A 25,650-nucleotide genomic window follows, 5' to 3' on the forward strand; every position below is an offset into this window, starting at 1 on the left:
GGTGCAGTACCACAATTTGGGTTTATTAGTAGTGGGGGGTATAATTGGCATCCACCTAATAATAGTCTTATGTTTTTTTATACAATAACAAAATGGTCATATAAGAAAAATGGGCTAACTGCTCCAACTTTATTGGCCAATATTTCTCAAATGGAAAAAAAGTAAAACAAATTCTGTTAAATGATTTTTGTGAGGCTTGGTCTAAAGATTGTATGTGGCGATTTTGATGAATTTTTGATAATTTTTGAAGCCTGTGAATCTTTTCAATTTTGAGTCCAGGTCAATCTGTTGAGGAGAACTAAGCCTAATTCATGATTTTTTACAATAGCGCTGCCTTTAGGTGCATTACCACAAATTTGGGTTTATGGGTAGAGGGGGTTATTGGTAACGATACCTAAAGTATTACTTTTACAGAATTTGAGTGGAAGAAAAATACGTTACAGAAACAATAGGGGCCAAGCGCTCGGACCCCTAATAATAATGCATAAAACCCCGAGTTTTTTTTAGAAAATCTCGTACGTAAAGTGAGATTTTCATGCCATGGGACCTTTTAAAGGGACAAAACACCACGGAAACACGGATGGACTTTCACGCCGCACACACAAGCCACAGCCAGTAGGGAACCTGACAGATCCAGCTGACGCGTTCCACTTGACCCAACTGGAGTCACCTCCTGTCACAAGAGCTCAGACACAGGATCAGACATTTAAATTGGCGACGTCACAGTCTGGTATTCAGTGTACTTTGTACCATACCTAATGGTCTATACAAATAATGTTTGCAAATATTCACCGTCCTTCAGTCTTCCCTGTTCAATGGGCGCAGTTGCACGTAATGTTTCCATTTTATCTATCTGCGTACTATATCTTGTGCTTTGGTTGTACTTCCTACCTAGATCCAAAAGGGTTTGAAAAATAAATGTTTTACTTAGAATAACATATCATTAGAAAATCCTAACTCTTAATTCTAAAATGGTACTCATTACTAATTTATAATGAATGCATGGAGGAAAAATACCAAAAAAGAATTCTATCCCATTGAATATTTTTAGCATTTTAAACTGGTGAGGACGGTACAGAGGCAAACAGAGAAAGACAAGGCAGTAGCTGGTAATTAAAATAACTCATTGACATCTCAAAAAATCAAAGTGAAGTGTTCATTATAACATCAGCATGGTTAAAGTGCCAGCTGTGGCAAACCACAACAAAATACGTCGAGAAATCTGCATTTATCCGTCTTACCTGAATTTAGATGAGATGTTTAATTTAGTGTGAGTCTAGAAGGGGTGTTTTTTTCTTTGTAAGCATTGGTTATCTATTAGGCGTCTTCAAGGAATTGCAGAGCTTCAGCTCCTCATGTGAGAAAAATACGTTTTTAATTTACAAAGACTGACAATGTTCAGAATAGTCACTAATTCAAAAGGAATGCCAGTACCAACAAAACAAGAAGCCGTTTGCAAGCATATCAAGGACTAGTAGAAGTAGTGTGAGTAGTGAGTAGCTACAAGCTACTTCGGCTTTCTAAAATACATTTGATATATTGCTTATTTTAGCTGGTAAGAAGGTTAAATGTGGGTATTAGGTTAGAGGTTAAAAACAGCAGATGTATAGAGGTGAAAAGTATAATTAGTCAAATGTCCACATCCATTAGTCTTGGATGTGGACACTTATTTTGTTTGGATATTTGCTAACATTATTTGTATAGACTATTAGGTATAAGAATACTAATGACTGGACTGTGGCATTGCTCAATTTACTGTCTGATCTCACCTGACAGCCATTGGCTACATTACTTTGTGAGAAACGTCAACCCATTGCAGCAAGGATAGACAGATTTGTGTGTATTATATTGTTGTGTAATGAAGGGAAAAAGGACAAGTGTCTCCACTCTATTTCTTGTTGTTCCTTTAAATTGACCTACTGACTCTGCTGGTGAGTACCATATTTTTTATTGTTTCATTGTTTTGCTCTGTAAGGGTAGATTCTTCCCTTTTTGGACTCCTGAGAATAATTTTACATGTAAATTACTTATGGCTCCATCTCAAACGATCTATTTGTTTTCACTTGTAAGAATATGAAGGAATGTAAACCAAATAGCTAGTATTATTTATGGACTTACCATGTTTTTCCTCCAGAATAATGGGGTCCAGTCATCTCATCTGTAGTTTCATTGGTAGGTAATAAGATCTCATCCTATGTTTATGTGTAAGATTCCCACCACGAATAGTTAGAATATATAATGGATACAATAGTTGCAGGATATATGCTCCTGATAGTATTGCCTGATATTAGCAAAGCCAAGTATACATTTTATTAAGTTAATAGTATGTTGGCATCCCCAGGTGTCGTGGTCCTCCTGTGGAAGCCGACCGGTTTTTCAGGTATTTCTATGTTCCGTATTTAGGGGCAGATGAGTTTATCAAGTTCATCAACTTGATCAACTATCCTGTGGTTTCTTTATCAATTAAGCTGCATCCCGCATTAACGTGGCGTTGAGCGGCACGGCTATTCAGTCTACAACCATCTCAGACAGCGGGAAGGCTGAACACTCCATTGATGGGAACACCGACCCTGTGTGGTCGCACACCAGCTGCAGCCGTACCGGGGAAGAGGCTGAACCATGGTGGAGGCTGGAGCTGCCTGGTGTGTACCGGGTGTCAGAGATCCAGGTCACTAATAGGGAGACCGATAGGGAGAGGCTGAACGGCATTGAAATACTCATCGGGAATTCGCTGGTGAACAACGGAAACGACAACTCAAGGTGAATCACTGGTAAAACCTACCCTACTATCACCCAATACTGTTAGACTCCCAGCCGAAACGCTCTGGGTTTGATCCCCAATGACCTCAACCTGCTTTTAAGTGTCTTTGGATAAAAAGTATCGAATAGTTTACTCCCAGAAAATAAGGAAACACAACCAGTGCTCTGCTCAAGTACACCTGGACACACCCCAGTTACTGGAATTTAGTCTCTGAAACCTACCTTCACTAAACTACTGTATCTTCTCAACGTCCCTTTGCCTCAGGTGTGCCATAATCAACGATGACCCAGGCTGCTTGACTCAGACTGTCAAGTGTTGGGGAATGGAAGGAAGGTTCATCAACTTCTACCAGTCCTTTGATGTAGCAGACGCTTTGACGTTTTGTGAGGTCAAAGTGTACGGAGGTGGGAAACCAGACCATCGTTACATAATCATCAATGGGGTATGGGTGTACCTGTTAGGGTTGTGGGTGCAGGCAGGCAGGTCGGACCCAGATGCAGACGGTTTAGGGAGAACAGCACTTTATTTCTGCCAAAAGGCTAAGGCAAGGAGCAAGAGAACACAGGTGACAGAGAACACGCAGGACGAACTAACCACAATGACAGCACGAGGAACAAAGGAAAGACAAGGGCTTAAGTAGCAAACGCAACGAGGAACAGCTGAGACACATTAGGGGAGGGAACAGTAATCAACACAGGAGGGAAACACAGGGAAACACACCAAAACACGACAGACCATGATAGTACCAGTACCACTTTTGGTCAGCCATTATTGGTCAAATGCTGCTGGTCCTGATAGCTCAAATGGTAGAGCATGGCATTAACACTGCCAGGCTTAGGGGTGTAACGGGGGGGGGTTAGGCAGAACCCAAGTGCACGGACAGACGACAGTTGAGGATAGTTTCAAGGATTTAATTCGGTACAGGATCAGGCAGGCAGAGAGCAAACAGTAAAGTCACCGACAGGTGGGCAGGGAATCGTCAATGGGCCGACAACGGGAGGGCAGACAGGCAGGCGAGGGGCAGGAAACAGGGAAGCAGACAGGCTGGCAGGGACTCGACAACAGGCGGCTGGTCAGACAGGGAAAACAGGCAGAATCAGTGTTGGAGGATCAGTGTTGGAGAAACATTTTAGGAGAAACAGTTCAGGAGTTGCGGGAAAGCTCTGCGAGAACAAGAGACGATCTGGCAGAGACTGAGGCCACGTTTATACGTAGCAGGGTATTTATAGAAAACTAATATTTCCCCCCCTCCGTTTTCAAAAATAACATTGTGCACACATCGTTTTCAAAAAAGATGTCGTTTACATCAAAACGCATAAATACGCCGTCGAGCGACATTATAACTATGCCAAACCTATGGGCGGCAGTGTAGGGAGAAGGATAAAGCCATGCAAGCCAATCAGAATCCTCAGAATCAACTACAACGAATAACACGAGCGTCTTCCTGTAACAAACAAACTGTAAACATAGGGCGCTCATATGACGTTAAGCATTTCCTGGCGCATAATGTGACGTTTCAGAACCTAAAACCCCGTTTCTACCCGTTGACACGACAACACGTAACCGGCGTTTTCAGAAATCTCCACTTTGGCCGGAGTGGAGAGAGAGGATTTATATAGAGGGATCACAGGTGGAGGTGGTTGGGTTAATTAGGGGAGATCAGGGTGGCAGGCAGGTGAATGGGAAAACCAGGGGCGGACCATGATAAGGGGGTTGTTTTGTAATCAAGGATACGTGTCTTAATAGTAAATAGTGGGTAGGGATGAGGTGTGTTGCTCAGATACTTAGAGGGAGACTTACAGAGCTGAGAGCAGAACTCCCTCAACACCACACTGTCAATTGCTTCCCCAGAGCCTGCTGCACCCTCCATGAGCACTCAGGTGATGGGGAGGAACATCACTCTGGTGGGGACGCCGCTGTGCTGGTCAGACGCCCTGCTCTACTGCAGAGACTCTCACTGGGACCTGCTAAGCCTCTTGGGCCCAGAAGACCAGGAGATGGTTGATGAGCTGGTGGCTCGCACCCCCTTCCCACTCACCAGCCACCTCTGGGTGGGCCTGCGCAGGTACTGGCCAGGCCTTAAGGGCTGATTATGGTTCCATGTCGACGCAACACAAGGGGGTTTACAGACCCAGTATGTCCGTGCGGACCCTCCTTGCATCCCGACAAGGCCCCGACGTGCACCCTCCCAAAAATGTTAACCTTCTGTCGCGGCGACGCAGCAGCAAGGGCTGTGATTGGTCCGCTCACTAAAACGCGACCCTGAACCAAAAACAGGTTCACGACTGCGTCGTAGCGTCTGTGTGGTCCTTGCGTTGCGTCGGCGCCGTGGAACCGACGCCTCATGGTCATCTGTCCGTCCATCACTTTGTCTTATTAAATACCGTGAAACTAACAAAAGCTGAATATTGAGCCACATTATTCTTCCTTCCACCCAGGTAACTCTTTCATCTCATTTCAATGTTGGTAGGTCCCTCTCAGGAAGCTCCTGGTTTTGGATGTCCGGTGACCCGATGGACTTCAGCCAATGGGACGACGGCTCACACCATCCCTCCCCCTGTGGGGGCGTGTCCAGCGTGGAACCTTCCACATGGAGGCAACGCTCCTGTGAAGAACATCTTAACTTCATCTGTTTCACAGGTCGGTGCCCAGCCTATAGAGCCATTACCAGGTCCTTATCAAGCCAAATATATGCATGTTCTACCTGCACAAGGGGGTCTCAGATAATATCTTGATAAAGTATCTCCTTTTACAGTCAACTTTTTAACGTTTAAAAACAGCTGGTAATAGTTAGAGGTTGGCGCTTCCTGTTTGGGAAAATAAAAGTCCTCATGAGTATTACGCCCAACCTAGAATTGTGATGAGTAGTAGGTATTTTCCACCACCTTCATTCACGTTCTTATAATTATTTATCCGCAGGTCCAACAGAAGGAGTGAATAAGTTGCGCTTCTATAGTTCCACAAGAGAGGATCAAACTCGCTGCACCTAACTTGGCCTCATTGGGGAATAAAGTTGCTGATTCCGAAGATGTCCTAAGTAGAGTGAAGGTTCAGAAGCTTTAGCTCAGAGTGTTTGGTAGCTTGCTAGTTCTGCATTTTGTCATTTTAGGCTTTGTGACAGGCCATATTTTGTTCAAGCATAGCATAAACGATATATTTCCTTTGGTATATAATCAATTACCTTATTTATGAGCAGATGTAGGACTGTCATGCATGGGTTCAAGATGGTATCAAAAGACTAGATAAAGTATCTGTTGGCTTTTATCGCTATCTGGCTTGGTTGATTCGGAAACTATGCACAAAAGTAGGGTTTCATCTCAAACTTTGATTGATAAGGTTGTGTCAAGGGAATTGAAGGGGGTTATATTTATTGTTGATTCAGACGATCAAAGCAGGTCAAACACAGAGATACGCCATTTGAGAATGTGCAAAACATGTTTTCAGGTCAATCTTTATAAGATTGCGTTTTATTAATGTTATCACCTTAACCAGTAGTGAATTTGCTGGTTTGTCTTTCTTTTGCAGATGAATGTAGCGTAGCTAATATTTGGTTTTTGTGTAATTCTAATATCAGTGACCAAGAGACCAATAATTTGACTGTATAAATCAATTACATAATTTGCCCCACTTTAGTCAGCCCATCCGGAAAGCCCTGCAACACATGCCCAGTCAGAGTTAGAGGGCACTCTGGGCAGGTGTGGGGACAATGTTTTATTAATTTGGTTATTTTAAGTATGGTAAAGAGTCTGTTGTTCATTTGGGTACAGTTACCCTGGTCAGAGACAAGCTTATGTATTTTGTTTTATTGAGTCTGGGTTAGTGGTTGTTAATTTGGGGAAAGTAAACATCGGTTTGGGGATTCTCCACAGCCTCAATTTGGGGTTGGGGGTTTGTGGAGTGAGTGTGGTGGATGACTGGTTGAGGCAGCCTCACCTGGCCCGAGTCAGACTGATTGGACTCTGGGGCTGGCTGAGGCTGCACTCAGGGAGATTACCTACATTGCAATATGGAGCACTATCTTCATGTCTCATTGTCTGCAAACTCTACAATAAACCGGCTTTAAACATTAACCCCTTATGTCTACAAGTCATTACAATAACTAAAATGCTAAATGATGTTTGGAATGAAGTTACACTACGGGACCAATGTGTTTGGGCAGTGGGACCGTGGCAGTCTTAATAATAATTTTGTCTCATGACCTCAGGTTTCAGAGGTTAGCCTCGCATCATAGGGCCAGAGTCTAGCGTCATGGCGATGATATGTGGTGGTGCTCGTGGAGTTCATTGAGTGCCCGGGTCAGATAGTGATAAGGGGAGTCGGAGATCCAACATGCAGGCGGACAACTTGACAGGCGCTAGGACCCTGGGGAAGCCGTGGTCCTGGGTCCTAGTGCCTTTCAGGTATGAACTGATGGCGCGTTTCGACCGGTGGTTGTCGCTTCGGCCCAGCATGCCTTGGCCCAATAGGGAAGTTGCGGTTCGGCCAAGTTCAGTTACGGCTCACGTTTCCGCCGCCGACAATACCCTTACGGTGGGGCGGGGTTTAAGCAGGATGCGATATCCGCGGCAGCTACGTAAGCATCGTGACCAGTGGCGAAGCACAATTATCCGGGGCCCCCCTGCAGAGTCCAAGAATAAGGCCCCTCCCCCAGACAAACCAACATAGGCCTACCACTCACTTTGCAGATTTAACTGCAGAATTCCAAATTCCTTGACAGGCTGGCCAGCGCATTAAGTCTATGTGCCCAAGATACATTTACGTTTACTCTGTATGAAATAATGAATATCATTATCGAAATAAATGTTAGTTAAGCAACTGTAGGTTCATTAAACACAAAGGGCTTAATTATACCAGTGCTAACCAATTAAGACATTACAGAACATACATCTATTTCCAAAATGTATTCAGAACATTGCACATACAGTTATAAAGAAAATATCGCATGTACATAGAAGAAAATAAATAATTTAGGCTGGGCCTAAGGCTATATCGGGACAGGCAGGCAATAGGCTTTAACATGCCTAAACAGTGTCTCGCTAGCCTACTAATTCAGTTCCTTATTAATTCACATTGCAACATTGTTCATACATCATAATACAATAATAGGCCTATAACAAACCAAGGGGGAAAATTTGACTAATCAGGAAAGCCTTTAAAGGCTGCATGAAGCCCATAATGTCTATATTATAGATGTAAAATACAAACGTGATCATACGGATAGCCTATCACAAGAGAGAAAATGACTGGTGCTTAGCAACGGGCTGCTCAGCCTCTTGCCTGCTTGCCGTCTTGTTAGAAACTAACGTTAGAGGTTTGTTATTATTTTCAGTTTGTAACTTATGCCGCTTTTCCACTGCATGGTACCAGCTCGACACGACTCGACTCAGCTCGCATTTTTTGCGTTTCCACCGCGAAAACATGGTACCTGGTACCTGAAGTGGCTGCTTTTTCTGGTACCGCCTCGCTCTAGGTTCCAAGCGAGCTGAGCCGATGCTAAAAGGTGACGTTGGCAGACGGCCGGCCACTGATTGGCCAGAGAGTGTGACGAAGTCACGAGAGCGACATGGCAACCATGCTGGTAACAGCCATAGCAGCGCCGCAGCCAACATATTCCACTTCTTCAACTTCTTCAACATGCCAGCTAATAATAGTAATGTTATCGATGTCCTCCATTGTTGTTATGTGGGTTCTGTCCATGTGTGGGTTGCGTAGGTCTTGTTTGCGTCGCGTACAAAAATACGTCACGGCCCTTTCGCGCAGCCGACCCCGCCCACGTCCAGGAGGTACTATTTGCGGTGGAAAAGCACCCGTGCTGCTACCGTGTCGAGTCGTGTCGAGTCGTGTCGAGTCGAGTCGAGCTACATGTGCGGTGGAAAAGCGGCATTATATATATATATATATTATTTATTTATTTTTTTAAGTATTTCTGTAACGAGGCAAAAATGTTTCACAAATAAATAAGTGGGCAAGTGGGCACTGGGCGCAGTGTGGGGCCCCTAACACTGGGGGCCCCCGCACCGGATGATCTAGGGGGCTTCCCCGACGCCACTGATCGTGACCTCATAGCAGCCCGACAAAGTGTAGCCTGCTGATAAATCCAAGGAAAAAGAAAAACACGACAAATAAACAAAGAGCAACAACGTCGAAGAAGGACAGCAAACTTTTGTCCGTCATTTTCTTCAAAAAACTATGCTTTCGCCGTTGTCCAGAAATATCTTGCGGGTTATGTGTTTGCGGAAGTGACTATTCTGTTGACCAATCAACGGAACCAACCCGCATCCGCCGGTGGTAACGCGCCATAATATATATTTACATTTGGTGGGTCTTAAAACAATCAGTCGGTGTATAGAAGCTTTACCTCTTTTAAACAGGTAGACAGAAACAAACCTACAACAGACAAGGAACTGACAACCTAGGGTATAAACTAGACAACTTAAATGCGTGGAACACAGGTGAACCGAATTACTCTGACAACCTCCCGCATGAGAGAGGGAGCTTGACCCCATGACCCTAGACTCTGGCCCTATGATGCTGGGCAGTCCTCTGAACCTCTGAACTGTGACATACATTCACACACTCATACTAACAGGCCATATACGTCCTTGGAGCCTAGGGATGCGTCCGCTCCATGCAAGGAGCCATTCATTCACATATCCATTCTGGAGATACAAGCAGGCCAGGTGTCTGAGAAACCCAGACACTCGAGGCCACAAAAACAAGAGTAGTGCCCACACTACACCAAGCCACAAACCCACTTGCAATGCTCACACATAGCCACAAGGGACAAGCACCGAGTACACATACGGGCCTCCAGGAGGCGGGAGCTCAGCACCACGCTTAGCCAATCAGAGCACGTTATGGAGGCCACGCCTGCCGAATACTAAAGACACAACACATAGCCCAGGGGGGGGAGAATGCTCCAGGAAGGGCATTCACGGATACCCAGCTAAGCGTACCTCCACGCGATCATATACAATTCCTCTCCTTTTGCTTCATAGATACCATAACGAACCTTTACCAAATAAAGTGAGTTACAAGCGATCCTGACTCTGCCCCCTTTTTCCCAAAAGGAACACAGCAGAACTCTGGGGTCAAGAGACTTAGGCCAGATTCACCCCATGGCACGTAGTTAACACACACACACACACACACACATTTTATGTACTTTATTTGATTCCACATTACAAGTTAATATCATTTTAGGAACCAAATGTGATGAATTATCCAACAACTATTTGACCAACAAACATCTTGTTATGGGAATGCATCATTAAGGGTACAGGAAACATCTCCTTTTCCAGATGAACATGCTCCCTATAACAGTTGATATTGAGCAGTACTTAGCTAGCTGTCTGGCCCTTCTTTTACTTAGTCCACTGATGTTAAGTCCACTGACCACCAGCCTATGCACATGGCCTAGACTGCCAAAGACAAGAACAATGAGGACACATTTATAGCCACAGCTTTCAATGGCAGATGTTAGAGGATGGTATTTCAGTTTTTTTGTACAATAGGATTCCTCCATGAACAGGTCAAAGGCACAGGCTACTTCAAAGAGTCTGACTATTTTTATGCAATATGCAAATGATGTCTGGTGTGTTGGGAATTCCTGAAAAGCAGTTTGTGGATGTGTTAAACCAGTGGGACTTGACAGAGGTATGTTTGTATAGTTGTTCCTGAGGAGCACAGGGGATCTGGGCAGCGATGAGGTCCACCAGTCTGTCATGTCTGGCAATATACAGTCCTTTGTAGGAAGGGCAACTGTTCATGATGTGGGCTACTGACTCCAGATGTTGTGGTGGGTCATGTAGCATGCATAAGGGGGAATGAATAGATGGAAACCAGAGGGAGAGATTGTATTTTGTGGGGAGAACCTGTAGGCGTGCCTTCACACAGAAGATGAGTATCTCATCACTGATGGTGGCATTATTGTAAATGGCATTTGATGTGGAGTGATCTGCACAGGTGAGTTTGGCTAATTTTCCTTGAAGTTTAAGGCTGGATCAGTACTCCATATTGTGGCCCCTTTGGATGGTAAGAAGGGTTTGCCTGGATGTTGATGGTAACAGGAGGTGGGTGATGTTATTGTGTTGCAGCCTGGCTTGCACTGTGATTGATGGGTCATCCACCACTGCATCGGTGACCTCTACTGGTTGGTGGTTGGAGGTCCAGTTTAGCTCGGTGCCTGTCCTCCAGCACAAATCATTCAGGTCACGCCAGTCTGATGACACACCAAATCCCTGTGCCTGGGTATCCAGCATGCCACTGCTCTTTCTTCTGAAACCCAGGAAGTTATCCTCACCACTGCCTGCACAAGCCACTTTGCGTTTCTTAAAGTCCAGCAGTAATGATGCTCTTGCCAGGTGTCACACACACACACACACACACACACACACACACACACACACACACACACACACACACAGTCTAACCTGTAAAACACTTTCAGAAACACCACAGATCAAACCAGGCAACAGAACAGCAACAATAAGGTTGAAGTCATTAAAATAATCAGTGTATTAAGTACGAGGACAATTTCTTCGTATTTATATATACTAGAGTTTCTAACCTCTAGTGGGTCATGAGTTTCAGAATCCATTGATTGTCATCGCACATATGTGCGGTGACAATCAATGGTAATCTATGGAAGCATGTATGTAGCAAAATTCAAATGGCAATGTAATTTGCAATTTGCAATTCAATAAGTCATCACATTATGCAATTGACAATTCATTATGCAATTTTATAATGTAATGTAATACGTTATTCAAAGTGTATTTTAAAATGCAAAGTGACAATGCAATCCTCAATTAAATTTGCAAAAGTTATAACAATAAAAATAGAATAACATTTTGTCAAATTCCTTGAGTTCCTTTATTCAAATTGAAAAGCTATAGCGTCCCCGTGATTGCAATCCACTTCGCCACGCTCCGTGTGTTGCGATATTCAAATTACATTTCAATCCGCCAAACGCTTTGCAAAAGATTTGGCAAAACGTTTTGCAAAATGTTTTCCAAACGTAATCTCAAACGTTTTCCAAAAAGTCAATATGCAAAGTGGCAAACGTATCAGCCAATCAGCGTCTGGGTGGGAACTACGTCACTTGCTCACAATTTCCTTGTTCACGTTCGTATGTGTCAGCACCAAGAAATACAATCAACGAAAAGTGTACCAGGCATAACATAAAAAATAACATTTAACTTAAATAAACTCTTTAAAGGCTTTGCGGTACAGGTGAGTCTTAAGGAGGGACTTAAAAGATGTCACAGAATCAGCTAACCTTATTTTCTCAGGCAATGCATTCTAAAGCTTTGGGGCTTACACAGAAAAAGACCCGTCCCCTTTAGCAGCTAGCCGGGACTCAGGAATAGTGAGTAAAATATAAGTCACCGCTCCTCAGTGCTGTGCTCAGTGCTGATCAGAGAGTGGAGCGATGAGCGTTACCTGGTGATCAGAGAGCGAGCACAGCGGCCAGTGAGGCAAATTAGCAAAGAGCGAGGGAACTATGGAGAAGAGAGGGGCGAGGAAACCTTAACGGTGACGATCTCCTCCGACAGGAGAAAGAGGCCTCCCCCGATCCGGACTCCTCCTCCCCCTCTCCAGACCTCCCCCCCCCCCCCATCCGGTCTCCACCTCGTCGCAAGAGAAAGAACATCTGAGACGGGTGAGGAAGGAGAGGACCCCAACACGGAGCGACTGAGACGTCTTTGTGTTTCCTGTCATGGGTCTTCAGTGTCGGTTCATGTTTGACCCGATGAGTTCCTGATGGAACCCCTCTCCTGGAACCGTCACCTTATCTTGGTGGAGAGGTTTGCGTGTCCCTGTGAACCTAAGGGCTGTGTTGTCTGGAGCCTTGTGCTCCTGGTAGGGTCTCTCATGGCAGAGTGGTCTCAGGTGAGGGGCCAGACTTAGAATGGTTCTAAAACCTCAATAAATAACATAAGAAGAGGAGATGTGACCCGGCACGGAGGAAGCCCGGGGCCCCCGTCTGGAGCCAGGCCCAGACGGAGGACTCGATGGCGAGCGCCTGGTGGCCGGGTTTGCCACGGAGCCCGGTCGGGCACAGCCCGAACAATCTACGTGGCACCCCCCCTCTCTTCATCCCATGGGCCCACCACCTGTGGGAAGACCCTTTGGGGTCGGGTGCGCAGCCACATGGGTGGCAGCGAAGGTCAGGGGTCTCGACGGACCAGACCCGGGCGGCAGAAGCTGACTCTGGGGACGTGGAACGTCACCTCGCTGTGGGGAAAGGAACCGGAGCTTGTGAGGGAGGTGGAGCGCTATCAGTTAGATCTGGTGGGGCTTACCTCCACGCACAGTCTCAGCTCTGGTACCGTACTCCTGGATAGGGGTTGGACTCTATTCTTCTCCGGAGTTGTCGAGGGCGTGAGGCGCCGGGCGGGTGTGGGGATACTCATAAATCCCCGGCTGAGCGCCGCGGTGTTGGAGTTTACCCCGGTAGACGAGAGGCTCGCCTCCCTACGCCTAAGGGTTGTAGGGGAGAAAAACTCTGACTGTTGTTTGTGCGTATGCACCAAACAGCAGTTCAGAGCACTCAGCCTTCTTGGAGACCCTGAATGGACTCCTGTATGGGGCTCCAGTAGGGGACTCCGCAGTTCTGCTGGGAGACTTCAACGCCCACGTGGGCAACGATGGAGACACCTGGAGAGGCATGGTGGGGAGGAACGGCCTCCCTGATCTAAACCCGAGCAGTCGTTTGTTATTGAACTTCTGTGCTAGTCATGGATTATCCATAACGAACACCATGTTTGAACATAAGGGTGCTCATAAGTGTACCTGGTACCAGAGTACCCTAGGCCGAAGATCGATGATCGATTTCGTGATCGTGTCATCTGATCTGAGGCCGCATGTTTTGCACACTCGGGTTAAGAGAGGGGCGGAACTGTCAACCGACCACCATCTGGTGGTGAGTTGGATCAGGGAATGGGGGAAATTTCCGGATAGACCTGGTAAGCCCAAACGAGTAGTGTGGGTGAATTGGGAACGTCTGGAGGAGGCCCTCGTCCTAGGTATCTTCAACTCACACCTCCGGCTGAGTTTTTCTGGCATTCCTGTGGAGGTTGGGGGCATTGAGCCGGAGTGGGCGGTGTTCAAAGCCTCCATTGCTGAAGCTGCGGTGGCTAGCTGTGGCCTCAGGGTCTTATGCCGCTTTTCCACTGCATGGTACCAGCTCGACACGACTCGACTCGACTCGACTCAGCTCGCATTTTTTGCGTTTCCACCGCGAAAACATGGTATCTGGTACCTGAAGTGGCTGCTTTTTCTAGTACCGCCTCACTCTAGGTTCCAAGCGAGCTGAGCCGATGCTAAAAGGTGACGTCGGCAGACGGCCGGCCACTGATTGGCCAGAGAGTGTGACGAAGTCACGAGAGCGACGTGGCAACCATGCTGGTAACAGCCATAGCAGCGCCACAGCCAACATATTCCACTTCTTCAACTTCTTCAACATGCCAGCTAATAATACGAACACGAATACCATCGCATCGATGTCCTCCATTGTTGTTATGTGGGTTCTGTCCATGTGTGGGTTGCGTAGGTGTTGTTTGCGTCGCGTACAAAAATAAGTCACGGCCCTTTCGCGCAGCCGACCCCGCCCACGTCCAGGAGGTACTATTTGCGGTGGAAAAGGACCCGTGCTGCTACCGTGTCGAGTCGTGTCGTGTCGAGTCGTGTCGAGTCGAGCTACATGTGCGGTGGAAAAGCGGCATTAGGCTCCTCAAGGGGTGGTAACCCTCGGACACCGTGGTGGACACCGGTGGTCAGGGAAGCCGTCCGATTGAAGAAGGAGGCCTTCCGGGATATGATATCCTGGAGGACTCCTGACTCGGTTGCAGGGTACCGACAGGCTCGAAGGGCTGCAGCTGCTGCCGTGTCGGAGGCTAAGCAGCGGGTGTGGGAGAAGTTCGGAGAGGCCATGGAGAAGGACTTTCGGTCGGCACCAAAGTGTTTCTGGAAGACTATCCGGCACTTCAGGAGGGGGAAACAGGAAACCATCCAAGCTGTGTACAGTAATGATGGGACTCTGTTGACCTCAACTGAGGAGGTCGTCGGACGTTGGAAGGAACACTTTGAGGAACTCCTGAATCCGAATAACATGCCCTCTATGTTGGAGGCAGAGCTCGAGGTTGATGCTGTTTCGTCGTCAATTTCCCTGGTGGAGGTAGTCAAACATCTCTGCAGTGGCAAAGCCCCAGGGATTGATGAGATCCAGCTAGAAATGCTAAAGGCTGGGATGAGGATCAGCACCGCTAAATTTGAGGCCATGACTCTTAGCAGGAAACCGGTGGATTGCTTACTCCGGGTAGGAAATGAGTCCTTAGCCCAAGTGAAGGAGTTCAAGTATCTCGGGGTCTTGTTCGCGAGTGAAGGTACTATGGAGCGTGAGATTGGCCGGAGAATCGGAGCAGCGGGTAGGTAAAGCGAATCGGAGCAACGGTGCGGTAAAGCGAATGCAATACCGCACCGTTGTTACGAAAACAAACTAAACCTAACTTTACTTAGAAAGGAGTCAGCTGAGGTGGTTCAGGCATCTGGTAAGGATGCCCACTGGGCGCCTCCCTTGGGAGGTGTTTCAGGCACGTCCAGTGGGGAGGAGACCTCGGGGAAGACCCAGGACTAGGTGGAGAGATTATATCTCAACACTGGCCTGGGAACGCCTCAGGATCCCCCCGTCAGAGCTGGTCAATGTGGCCCGGGAAAGGGAAGTCTGGGGCCCCCGGCTTGAGCTGCTCCCCCCGCGACCCGACCCCGGATAAGCGGACGAAGATGAGATGAGATGAGATGAGTTCCTGATGCAGTGTGTTTGTGTCCTAGACGGTGAGCAGATGGATGGAGACGAATGAGGAGGCGAATGACCCGGAGTTGGTCGCAGAGTGCGAGATGTCAGGGCTGAAAGCGAGCCAGACCGCCCCAGACCAAGGCCAGACCGCCCCGGACCAAGGCCAGACCAACCCGGACCAAGGCAAGACCAACCTGGACCAAGGCCAGACCAACCCGGACCAAGGCCAGACCAACTCGGACCAAGGCCAGACCAACCCGGACCAAGGCCAGACCAACCCGGACCAAGGCCAGACCGACCCGGACCAAGGCCAGACCAACCCGGACCAAGGCCAGACCAACCCGGACCAAGGCCAGACCCCCGATGAACCTTGTGAGCTCATTACACTGTTGTGTTTACCTGCGTGTTATACGTCAGAATAATCACAAAACATTGACTGACCGACTCTTACATTCACCGTCACTAAAACAGAACCCATAGCAGCAACAAACACACAGCAGCCACTATGGAAGGACCTGGCCCAGGCCATGGGGAACCTAAAGGTACGGGTTAAGGGCCTCAGACCCAAGGACCCTCGGACCCCGGATCCAAGCCAGCTCCCCAATGTACCTGGTGAGCTGGCTGCATTGTTGTGTTTACCTTCTTGTGTGTGTCTACCTGCTTGTGAGTGTCTGTTTACCTGCTTGTGTGTGTTTGCCTTTTTGTGTATGTGTTTACCAGACAGGCCCCCCACAAAGGAGCTGGCCCAGGTCATGGGGAACCTGAGGTTCCGGGTGAAGGGCCTCAAAAAGCAGAGGGCTGAACCAGGAACCACCTCCCGGCTTGAAGAGGAGAGGCCTTTGGGCCGCCCTTCAGGCCGGAGCCCCTTCCCAGGCCAGACCGCCCCGGACCCAAGCCAGATCCCTGAGGAACCTGGTGAGTACGCTGCATTGTTGTTTTTACCTGCTTGTGTATGTGTTTACCTGTGTGTGTGTGTGTGTGTGTGTGTGTGTGTGTGTGTGTGTGTGTGTGTGTGTGTGTGTGTGTGTGTGTGTGTGTGTGTGTGTGTGTGTGTGTGTGTGTGTGTGTGTGTGTGCGCGCGTGTGCGTGGTTTGCATTTATCTTTTGAGTTTTATATGTCACCATAATCACGAAACATTGACTGAGCGACTCTCTCACCGTCTCTGACAGCAGACAGGGCCCCAAGAAAGGACCTGTCCCAGGTCCTGGGGAACGTGAGGGTCCGGGTGAGGGCACTAAGAGAGCAGAGGGTTGAAACAGCTCCCACCGCCCTGCTGGATCAGGAGGAGGTAAAGCCTTTGGGCCGCCCTTCACGCCAGAACCCCTTCAGGCGTATTAAGATGGCCTGGGCCGAAACCAAGGCCGTCGTCCCCACCGTCGCCCCCTCGAACACCCCTGAACAGCAGGATGTGGTCATTGAGGCTGAGGAGGAAGGGGAAGCCACAAAGCAGGCTGAGGGGAAGGGCCTCAGGCCTCGGATCAGCAAGTGGCTGAACCTTAGAATGAAGGACCTTTTAACATTTGCTGCCCGGTTCCATTGTGGGTCGCATGTGCGCAAAAAAAAAAGAAGAAAAAAAAAAAATAGCATATAAAATAAAATAAAAAAAACTGCACAATAAAATGTATTACGGCACCATTGTACAGAGACAACCCGACCAGGTCGACATCGATGTGACATCACGAAGGAGTGAAACCCCAGCTTTGTCTGAGCCCGGGTGAATTTAAACAAAGTACTCAAACATCTGATGGGATCCAACCAAGTCCTCATCGGTGTTACATCACACTGAGGTGTGTAATGCTTTGTTTAAATTCACCTGCGCTTGGACCAAGCTGCGGTTTCTCTCCAGTGTGATGTCACATCGATGTGGACTTGGTCGGGTCCCATCCGATGTTGGACGTACACACTTTGTTTCAATTCACCTGGGCCCAACTGCCAATTCATGCATATAAAATCAAATAAAATTGTTTGCCGAAATCTTCGTCCCCTCGTGTCTGTTTATAGATGTATATGAATATCTATACGCAATGGCAGACACACACTCTTTGACGCTCACGTGTGTGAGCGTGCACACACACAACAACAGCAGGTGGTGGAAGAAGAACCTGAAAGCCATACATGAGTAAAAGTAGATATCTTCCCAGAAAAGGGCACTGGTAAAATTAAAAGGCACCCAATAGAATATGACTTGAGTAAAAGTCTTCAAGTATCTGATATGAATTGCACTTAAGTATCAAAGTTAATTTTCTGATAGTATATGTACTGAAGTATTGAAAGTAAAAGTACAAGTAAATACTTAAGCAAATCAACAAATGTTTTAGTCAGTCGGACGTTCATTTCCTTGCTTTATTGGGCGTCACCCTAATTTAAATTAAGATTCAACTTTGAAATTTGCAGAAGGGATAACTCAGCACGATGAAAAATAACCCCCTCCACAATGAAGACAAGAGGTTTAAATTACAATAAAGTTAGTTCGAGGACAGAACAATATTTTTTCTTTTATTGTGCGGGGGAGTTTATAAACATAATATCAGGGTCCAAGTTAGGCCAACAACTCAAAACGTGCACTGTGCACTGTGAAACTTACGGCAAGGTCAAATATTGAACCGTCTGGCCAGGTGAGCATTAAATGAACAGGCGATCAAATTCAGGCCATAATGTGTGCCAGTATAATGTAATAAATAGACCTCACCCTTTCCCCACAGTGACTGAAAGAGAAGTGGAGACACCATTAAGGTGGAGTTGTGCTTTGGGTGGAGGTGTGTGGAGTGTGGAGGACAGGTGCAGCGAAGCAAAGCCAGCAGCAGCCCTAATAAACCAGTGATGATCATTGGTTAAGTATTAAGTATTTGACTTTAAAATGACTTCAACAGAATTGTTCTCTGGAAGATCTGTTAGTTACACATACACGGAAACGCACACACACACGCACACACAAACACACACACACACACGCCGCGCACACACTGCACGCCATGACAAAGGCAGCTACACATACACGGAAGCGCATACACACACACCAGCACACACTCCGCAGTGACACTCGCACAGGTAAGACGTTAAGAAAATGAATGAGTTGGAGTGATCCTGCCCCAAAGTGTGTTCACACATGGCCAGCTCTACACTGCCTTTAGCAGAGGCAAGCGTGCCAGAGCCGTAAGGGTGTTTGTTGGAGACCACATGGACGGCCTGACAGACAACATTGTGTATTCAGAACTGCTCCAAGTGCACTGTGGCTGACGAAAAAGAGATACAAATTACCCTGTGAACATTTTTGCAATACAATGTTACCAGTTCACTTCACTGTGTGATTGGGTCTACGTAGTTATTTTGTGCTTTGATCTCGCACCTATTTTTTTGGCACACTGAGAGGAGTTGCTATAGATTACCATTGATTGTCACCGCGCATTTATGCGATGACAATCAATTCTGAAACTCATGACCTACTAGAGGTTGGAAACTCTAGTATATATAAATACAAAGAAATTGTCCTTGTACTTAATACACTGATTATTTGAATGACTTCAACCTTATTGTTGCTGTTCTGTTTCCTGGTTTGATCTGTGGTGTTTCTGAAAGTGTTTTACAGGTTAGACTGTGTGTGTTTGTGTTTGTTTGTTTGTTTGTTTGTTTGTTTGTTTGTTTGTTTGTTTGTTTGTGTGTGTGTGTGTGTGTGTGTGTGTGTGTGTGTGTGTGTGTGTGTGTGTGTGTGTGTGTGTGTGTGTGTGTGTGTGTGTGCGTGTGTGTTTGTGTGTGTGTGTGTGTGTGTGTGTGTGTGTTAACTACGTGCAATGGGGTGAATCTGGCCTAAGTCTCATGACCCCAGGGTTCTGCCCTGTTCTTTTTGGAAAAAGGGGGCCCGTCAGGATCGCTTGTAACTCACTTTATTTGGTAAAGGTTCGTTATGGTATCTATGAAGCAAAAGGAGAGGAATTGTATATGATCGCGTGGAGGTACGCTTAGCTGGGTATCCGTGGATGCCCTTCCTGGAGCGTTCTCCCCCCCTGGGCTATGTGTTGTGACTTTAATATTGGGCAGGCTTGTTTTGTTGTAGGCCTATTCTTTTATTATGATGTATGAACAATGTTGCAATGTGAATTAATAAGGAACTGAAATAGTAGGCTAGCGAGACACTGTTTAGGCATGTTAAAAACTATTGCCTGCCTATCCCGATATAGCCTTAGGCCCAGCCTAAATTATTTATTTTCTTTTATGTACATGCGATATTCTGCGATATTTTCTTTATAACTGTATGGTAGAAATGTCTCTGTTGAACTTATTATAGTCTCTCGCTCTCTCTCTTTTCCTCTCTCTGTCTAGAAATAAGCCCTTTGTATTTAATGAACCTACAGTTTCTTAAAGGGGACATATCATTCCACCAGGTGTGAGTGTGATTAGCCGTTACAAGCCGTTTTCAAAATGCGCAGCATTGTGACATCACAGTTGGGCGTGTCCACCTAGCTGCGTGACGGATAGATGAGCAACGTTTACTTCAGTCCACTGGGTAGGCTGGTAGACTGATCTATCCAGCACACATCTAGGTGGACACGCCCACCTGTGATGTCACAATGCTGCACATTTTCAAACCTGCTTGTAATGGCTAACGACACTCACCTGGTGGTATGATATGTCCCCTTTAACAGACATAAACAAATATTGACACAAATTAATATGGACACTTATTAGACAGCACTCCTTTGACATTTATTTCGATAATGATATTCATTATTTCATACAGAGTAAACGTAAATGTATCTTGGGCACATAGCCAGCCAGTCAAGGAATGTGGAATTCTGCACTTAAATCTGCAAAGTGAGTGGTAGGCCTATGTTGGTTTGTGGGAGGGGCCTTATGGTTGGACTCTGCAGGGGGGCCCCGGATAATTGTGCTACGCCACTGATAAGTGTTGTTTAAATAAAATGCTTTTTAAATTTAAAAAAATCTCGGGATGTATCGAACTGTGGGTCAAAAATCGTGATACAAACCGAATAGTGAGTTGGTGGATCGTTACAGCCCTAGTTGTTTGAGATTCAGAATATCGTCTGGAGGCTCACACAGCTTTTGGCCGTGATAATATATATTATATGATATAGATATCTATGTATAATATGATATTCTTTAGATATAGAGCTCCAGGACTCCCGCCGGAGCACCCGGAGTGTTCTAGGATATTTACAGAACACGGCCAAAGGCTGTGTGAGGGAGACGGGGGAGAGGGAGACGGGGAGAGAGAGAGAAAGAGAGAGACGGGGGGAGAGAGAGAGGGGGAGAGAAAAAGAGAGACAGAGGGCCCTATTTTAACGGTCTGAAACGCAAGTGGGAAGCGCAAAGCGCAAGTAGCTTTGTGGGCGGTTCTACGGCGCTATCGCTATTTTACAGGCGGATAAATGACACATGCGTCGCGGCGCAAGTGTCAAAAGGGTTGGTCTGAAGCAGCCTAGTTACCCGTAGGTGTGGTTTGGGCGTAACGTCCAACAAACCAATGAGAGTACCAGCTCCCATTCCCTTTAAGAGCCATGAGCGCATTTGAATCGGAAGAGTTGATATTTTGACAGCGCGTCTGCAGTCTCCGATGAGACAGATGCACATGAATTTCAAACTGCAAATGGCTCAGTTTATTGATAAATAATATGGCCTAATTCACACATGGAATAAGGGGTTTTCTTCCACAACTTCAGAAATACTGAGTCCTCAAATAAATTTCGGCAAAGAAAACGTATATGATATAACATATGATATGCGGTAACTGTGGTTCTATTTAATGATATACGCAATACATTATAAACATTGTTTCTTATCAGTATTGTATGCTATCCTAATATGCATGTGTCCCCGCGGTAATAGACATTGCCATTGATTGTATTATGCGTTACGTGTTTAGTTTGCGTGTGTTTAAACAGAGCACACACGCGCGCCCGCATTCATTCATTATTTTTAACACTCACTCGCGGTAAAACAATGTTTTTCACGATCAAATACTCATCAATCCTAAAAGTTATGGGCATGTAGGCCTACGTCTCTGTCAAGAAAATATGTGTTTGCTGTACAGTGTTTGCAGATGCATTGATTTAAAAGTACAACTTATTACCGCTGCATCAGCTGTTCTTTACCAAATAATTTACCAAGAATGTGCGGCTAGGTAGATGGGAGAAGCAAAGTGTATGCGCGAGGTGCACAAGCAATCCGTATGCATAGCATGCGCATGTATGCATGCGCCCTTAAAATAGCATCTGAACAACGCGCCACTGACTTTAAACCAGGTATTTCCTGGTCAGTAGCGCAATGGTATTCAGAAACGGCAAAATACCGTTTGCGCCAGAACACACCTCCTCCTTCCGCCGAACCGCCCCTTGGGGCGCATGATCAATCCCTAATTTACCAGCGAGTGGCGGTGGTGGGAAAAGAACGCTCTGCGCCAGTTGTAAACTAGCAACGACACATGCGCCAGTGACTAAGTCACTTGCGCCGGATGCAAGATAGGGCCCAGAGTGTGTGTCCAGACGTCTGTCTGTGTTTTCTTTCTACAACCGACACAGAGACACTGAGGCACCCCCCCCAACCAAAACCAAGGGAGGAGATCCGAGCATAATATCGGAAAAACATAAGTTGTTTTATTTCTGATTTCTGATTAATATAATATTATTATTATTATTATTATTATTATTATTATTATTAAGGCACTTATGTTAGCATTATTAACCAATAAAACGAGAATGATCATCAGCTGAACACATGAGAACATTCAGTTGGATCAACTGGAGTTGTTTGTTACAATTATGCTTTATTAACAAATACAACAGAAAAAAAGTCCCTTTCATGTACGCAATAAACACAAGGACTAAAACAATAAAAGCAGAAGACTTTACAAATCATCAACAGGTGTGCACATCTTACTACAATATAATAGCAGGCCTGTCGGACAAGTTACTCAAGTTGGTCAGTGCGCATGTGCCAAGCAGCCTGCAGCTCACACACACACACACACACAGCATGCCCGACCGCACTTTGTTGCTCAAATGTAATATTACCCTCCTCCTTGAGCCTCCCGAAATGTCTTTCCACTTTTTTGCTCAAACTTAATATTACCCTCTTCCTTGAACCACCCGAAATGTCTTGGGAAATTAATATCCCCCCTCCCCCCTGTGGACTGTTTTAGTTGTTGTTGTTTTTTTATGTTTTGTGTGTATGCTATGTGTGACTGTAGGCTACTGCTGCCTGTCTTGGCCAGGACACTTGAAGAGATGTTTAATCTCAATGTTGATCATTATTTTCAACATGCATTTTAAAATGTCTAGGCACTTTTCAGCCCAGAATAAGAGTAAAAGCTTTTGAATAATTGATTTGAATGCATAGTATACTACAATTTCCATTGAAAAATTACTGTTACCCGTAAATTGACTCATTAATTTACGGGTAAATAAAATATAATGTAATCAAATGATCGCACACTAGCTGCTTTCAGACACAAGAGTAAGTCCTGATATTCTCCTGCTATTCTCCTGATGGGCTGTATGTGTGATCAACATATCCTGACATTTGTACATTGAAAAACTCCAGAATAATACTGCCCCTGAGGTAGTATTTTCTCCGTAGGAAATGTAAATTACCTTATATGTGAATGAGTAGAAAGTCGGTATTTCTTAGAACACTTTAGTGGGCGTGTCTGACGCTGCGTGTTATTGAGTGAACCCCTTAATGATAATCAGCCTGTTGCCTTTTGTTCGCTGAATGGTGAAAAAATATTTATTCCTCTTTTAAGTCATTTGTGGTGAACGCTTAAAGATAGGTCTTATCGTAACCCTAAAAGTACAGATCATACAATTAATTACAATAAATTAGTTCACAGCTGCACGTGTGTAGAAAATGTTTTTCTATTATTATTCCTGACCACAGTCAGCGGAACATTATAGGGTCCCGTCCTTCCACGCCCTCTTTTCTCAGTTAAACACAGAAATCAACTACATTTCTCGAAAGTGTTAGTTATATGTGAAATTAAGCAAAAGAATATGTTCTCTTTCTCCGGTAACGCAGTTGTTCGCGACACCTTTCTTCTTCGTCGTTTCTTCTATTTGTCTCAAACTCATGCTCCAATCTTTCATTGCCCATTCTGCCTCCATTTTGTCTATGGTCAAACCAAAACAAACTACAGTGAGAGCGACCACGCTTATCCCGCCTCTTGCAAACTTAGACCCTATATATCCTGCCCCTTGCAAGCCCACCCCCCTAAACCCCCCGTTGATTCTACTGATGTCTAAACGACATCGATGTCCGCATATAAAGCATCAAGTGTGAATCACCCTCAGGGAAAAATCTCCTGATATACAAACTCGGCAAAAATGTGTGAAAACGCCTTATACGTAGAAAATTATTATGCTTGCCTCATTACGTAATAGGTGAACCAAAATGTTATGCGGTGTCACATTATAGGAAAAAATTTATTATGTTATGCGCTCAGAAATTTGTTACATTATCGACTGGGGTTTCCACATTATTGCTATGGGTTCAACTAGAGGTTGAGCGCGTGCAATGCGCGCACGGACACTGCAGTATCTTTAATAACTGAATATGTCTGCGGCGTTTTGGTTCCCAACAGACCACAAAAAATCAAGATACAGGTGAAAGTTATTTACAACATGTAACGTTTCCCATAGACCTCTTGGTTATTATGAATAAAATATAAAATCTGCTTTAAATCACGTTCCATGTTAGGATTATGACAAATATATTGATATCAGAGCCCTAAAGACCAAAACTGAGAGAAAAAAAAGAGAGAGAGACAGAGAGAGGAAAAGAGAGAGAGCGAGAGACTATCATAAGTTCCACAGAGACAATGAGTCATCAGTCCTCTCAGGCCTCCAAACCCTCTTCATCAAAAGCCACTCATGCTCCAACACAAAAGCAGTGTGTGTGCGTGTGTGTTTGTGCATGTGTTTGTGTGTGTGTATGTGTGTGTGTGTGTGTGTGTTTGCGCATGTGTTTGTGTGTGTGTATGTGTGTGTGTGTGTGTGTGTGTGTGTGTGCGTGTGTGCGTGTGTGTTTGTGCATGTGTTTGTGTGTATGTGTGTGTGTGTGTGTGTGTGTGTGTGTGTGTGTGTGTGTGTGTGTGTGTTTGCCCGCCCGCCCGCCCATTCTTTTTATTCTACCACCGACGCAGAGTCACTGAGGCATCCCCCCATAACCAAAACCCAGGGAGGAGGTCCTCCTGGGTGAAGGTGGACTGGAAGGTGTGGATGAGTGTAAGTGTGTCCGAGGACCCTCCTCCATCTGGGGACACTCTGTAGAAGGACAGAGTGCCAGCAGGCCGGTCCAGATACACTCCTACTCTGGTAGAGCCAGCAGGGGGGAGATTTTTTGCTGTCTCTCTATTCTTGTGCACGGTAGCGTAACCACCATCATCACGACAAACAAGAGTCCAGGACATGTTGTTCCGTCCAAGCAAGCTTTTATCACCCTCTCCTTTCCTTGTGATCCCTCTGTATGTCACTCCTATCTCAACACGTTTTTCCCACTCTACTTCCCAGTAATGGCGGCCAGTCAGAACCTCCCTACACAACACCTGGAACCAGTAGTCAAATCTATCTGGGTGATCAGGAAACAACTGGTAGTCAGCAGGCCTCGTCACCTTTCTGTTGTCCTCAGACAGAGAGAGTCCTTCGCGGGGCGTGTTTGGGTCCAGTGTGAGTTCACAGGCATCTGATGGAGAACAAGACATGATTAGCTGCTGAACCATTCTTCATCAACATCATCATCATCATCATCATCATCATCATCATCATCATCATCATCATCATCACTTGTACTGTTCTCCTGCATTCTTCTATTTTTTTTATTTTTTGGTCGCACTCTGCTCTTCAATTATTAACATAGAAAGACAGGTACTATAGTGGAATCATGTGCTGTCGATTTTCTAAGCAATTTGACACATTGTGTTTAAAATAATTAGTTAAAGTTAAATATAAATCCAATGTGTGTGTGAGTGGTTGTCCCAATCAAAACATTGAAACCAAGACAAATGTACAAAGTGCATTTACTCCCTCAATAAATACACTACATAAACATATTATAAATCAAAATGTTTACACACATGTTGCA

At 45.7% G+C, this 25,650-nt stretch overlaps 4 protein-coding genes across 13 annotated transcripts in view; 2 read left to right on the forward strand and 2 right to left on the reverse strand.

Moving 5' to 3' along the window:
- The window catches only part of LOC132460732 (transcription factor 15-like), a 271,512-nt gene that overhangs the window by 123,261 nt on the left and 122,601 nt on the right, over nt 1-25,650 (reverse strand). The gene's annotated exons all lie outside the window — the stretch shown is intronic.
- Nucleotides 763-6,829, forward strand: LOC132460705 (uncharacterized). Of its 4 annotated transcripts, none has more exons than XM_060055560.1 (8): nt 763-831; nt 2,135-2,172; nt 2,342-2,380; nt 2,469-2,760; nt 3,026-3,165; nt 4,613-4,826; nt 5,232-5,401; nt 5,681-6,829. In XM_060055560.1, the coding sequence occupies exons 2-8, from the start codon at nt 2,139-2,141 to the stop codon at nt 5,749-5,751; spliced, it is 960 nt and encodes a 319-aa protein (XP_059911543.1). In that variant the 5' UTR covers nt 763-831; nt 2,135-2,138; the 3' UTR covers nt 5,752-6,829. The 4 variants fall into 4 exon arrangements, with proteins under 4 accessions (XP_059911543.1, XP_059911545.1, XP_059911546.1 ...); XM_060055562.1 differs by lacking the exon at nt 763-831 and adding an exon at nt 838-1,109; XM_060055563.1 differs by lacking the exon at nt 763-831 and adding an exon at nt 1,215-1,931.
- Nucleotides 15,662-17,412, forward strand: LOC132461170 (uncharacterized). Its single transcript, XM_060056214.1, has 5 exons — nt 15,662-15,785; nt 16,032-16,172; nt 16,281-16,475; nt 16,731-17,099; nt 17,408-17,412. Exons 1-5 carry the CDS (start codon nt 15,662-15,664, stop codon nt 17,410-17,412), a joined length of 834 nt encoding a protein of 277 aa, XP_059912197.1.
- Nucleotides 24,169-25,650, reverse strand: part of LOC132460638 (NLR family CARD domain-containing protein 3-like) — a 31,890-nt gene continuing 30,408 nt past the window's right edge. For all 7 annotated transcript variants that reach the window (XM_060055430.1, XM_060055428.1, XM_060055432.1 and 4 more), the window contains one exon: nt 24,169-25,251. In XM_060055430.1, the coding sequence (XP_059911413.1) occupies nt 24,698-25,251 (554 nt within the window). In that variant the 3' untranslated portion in view covers nt 24,169-24,697. The remainder of the gene's footprint in view (nt 25,252-25,650) is intronic.

Source organism: Gadus macrocephalus, chromosome 7 (genome assembly GCF_031168955.1).
Source record: "Gadus macrocephalus chromosome 7, ASM3116895v1".
NCBI classification, from domain to species: domain Eukaryota; kingdom Metazoa; phylum Chordata; class Actinopteri; order Gadiformes; family Gadidae; genus Gadus; species Gadus macrocephalus.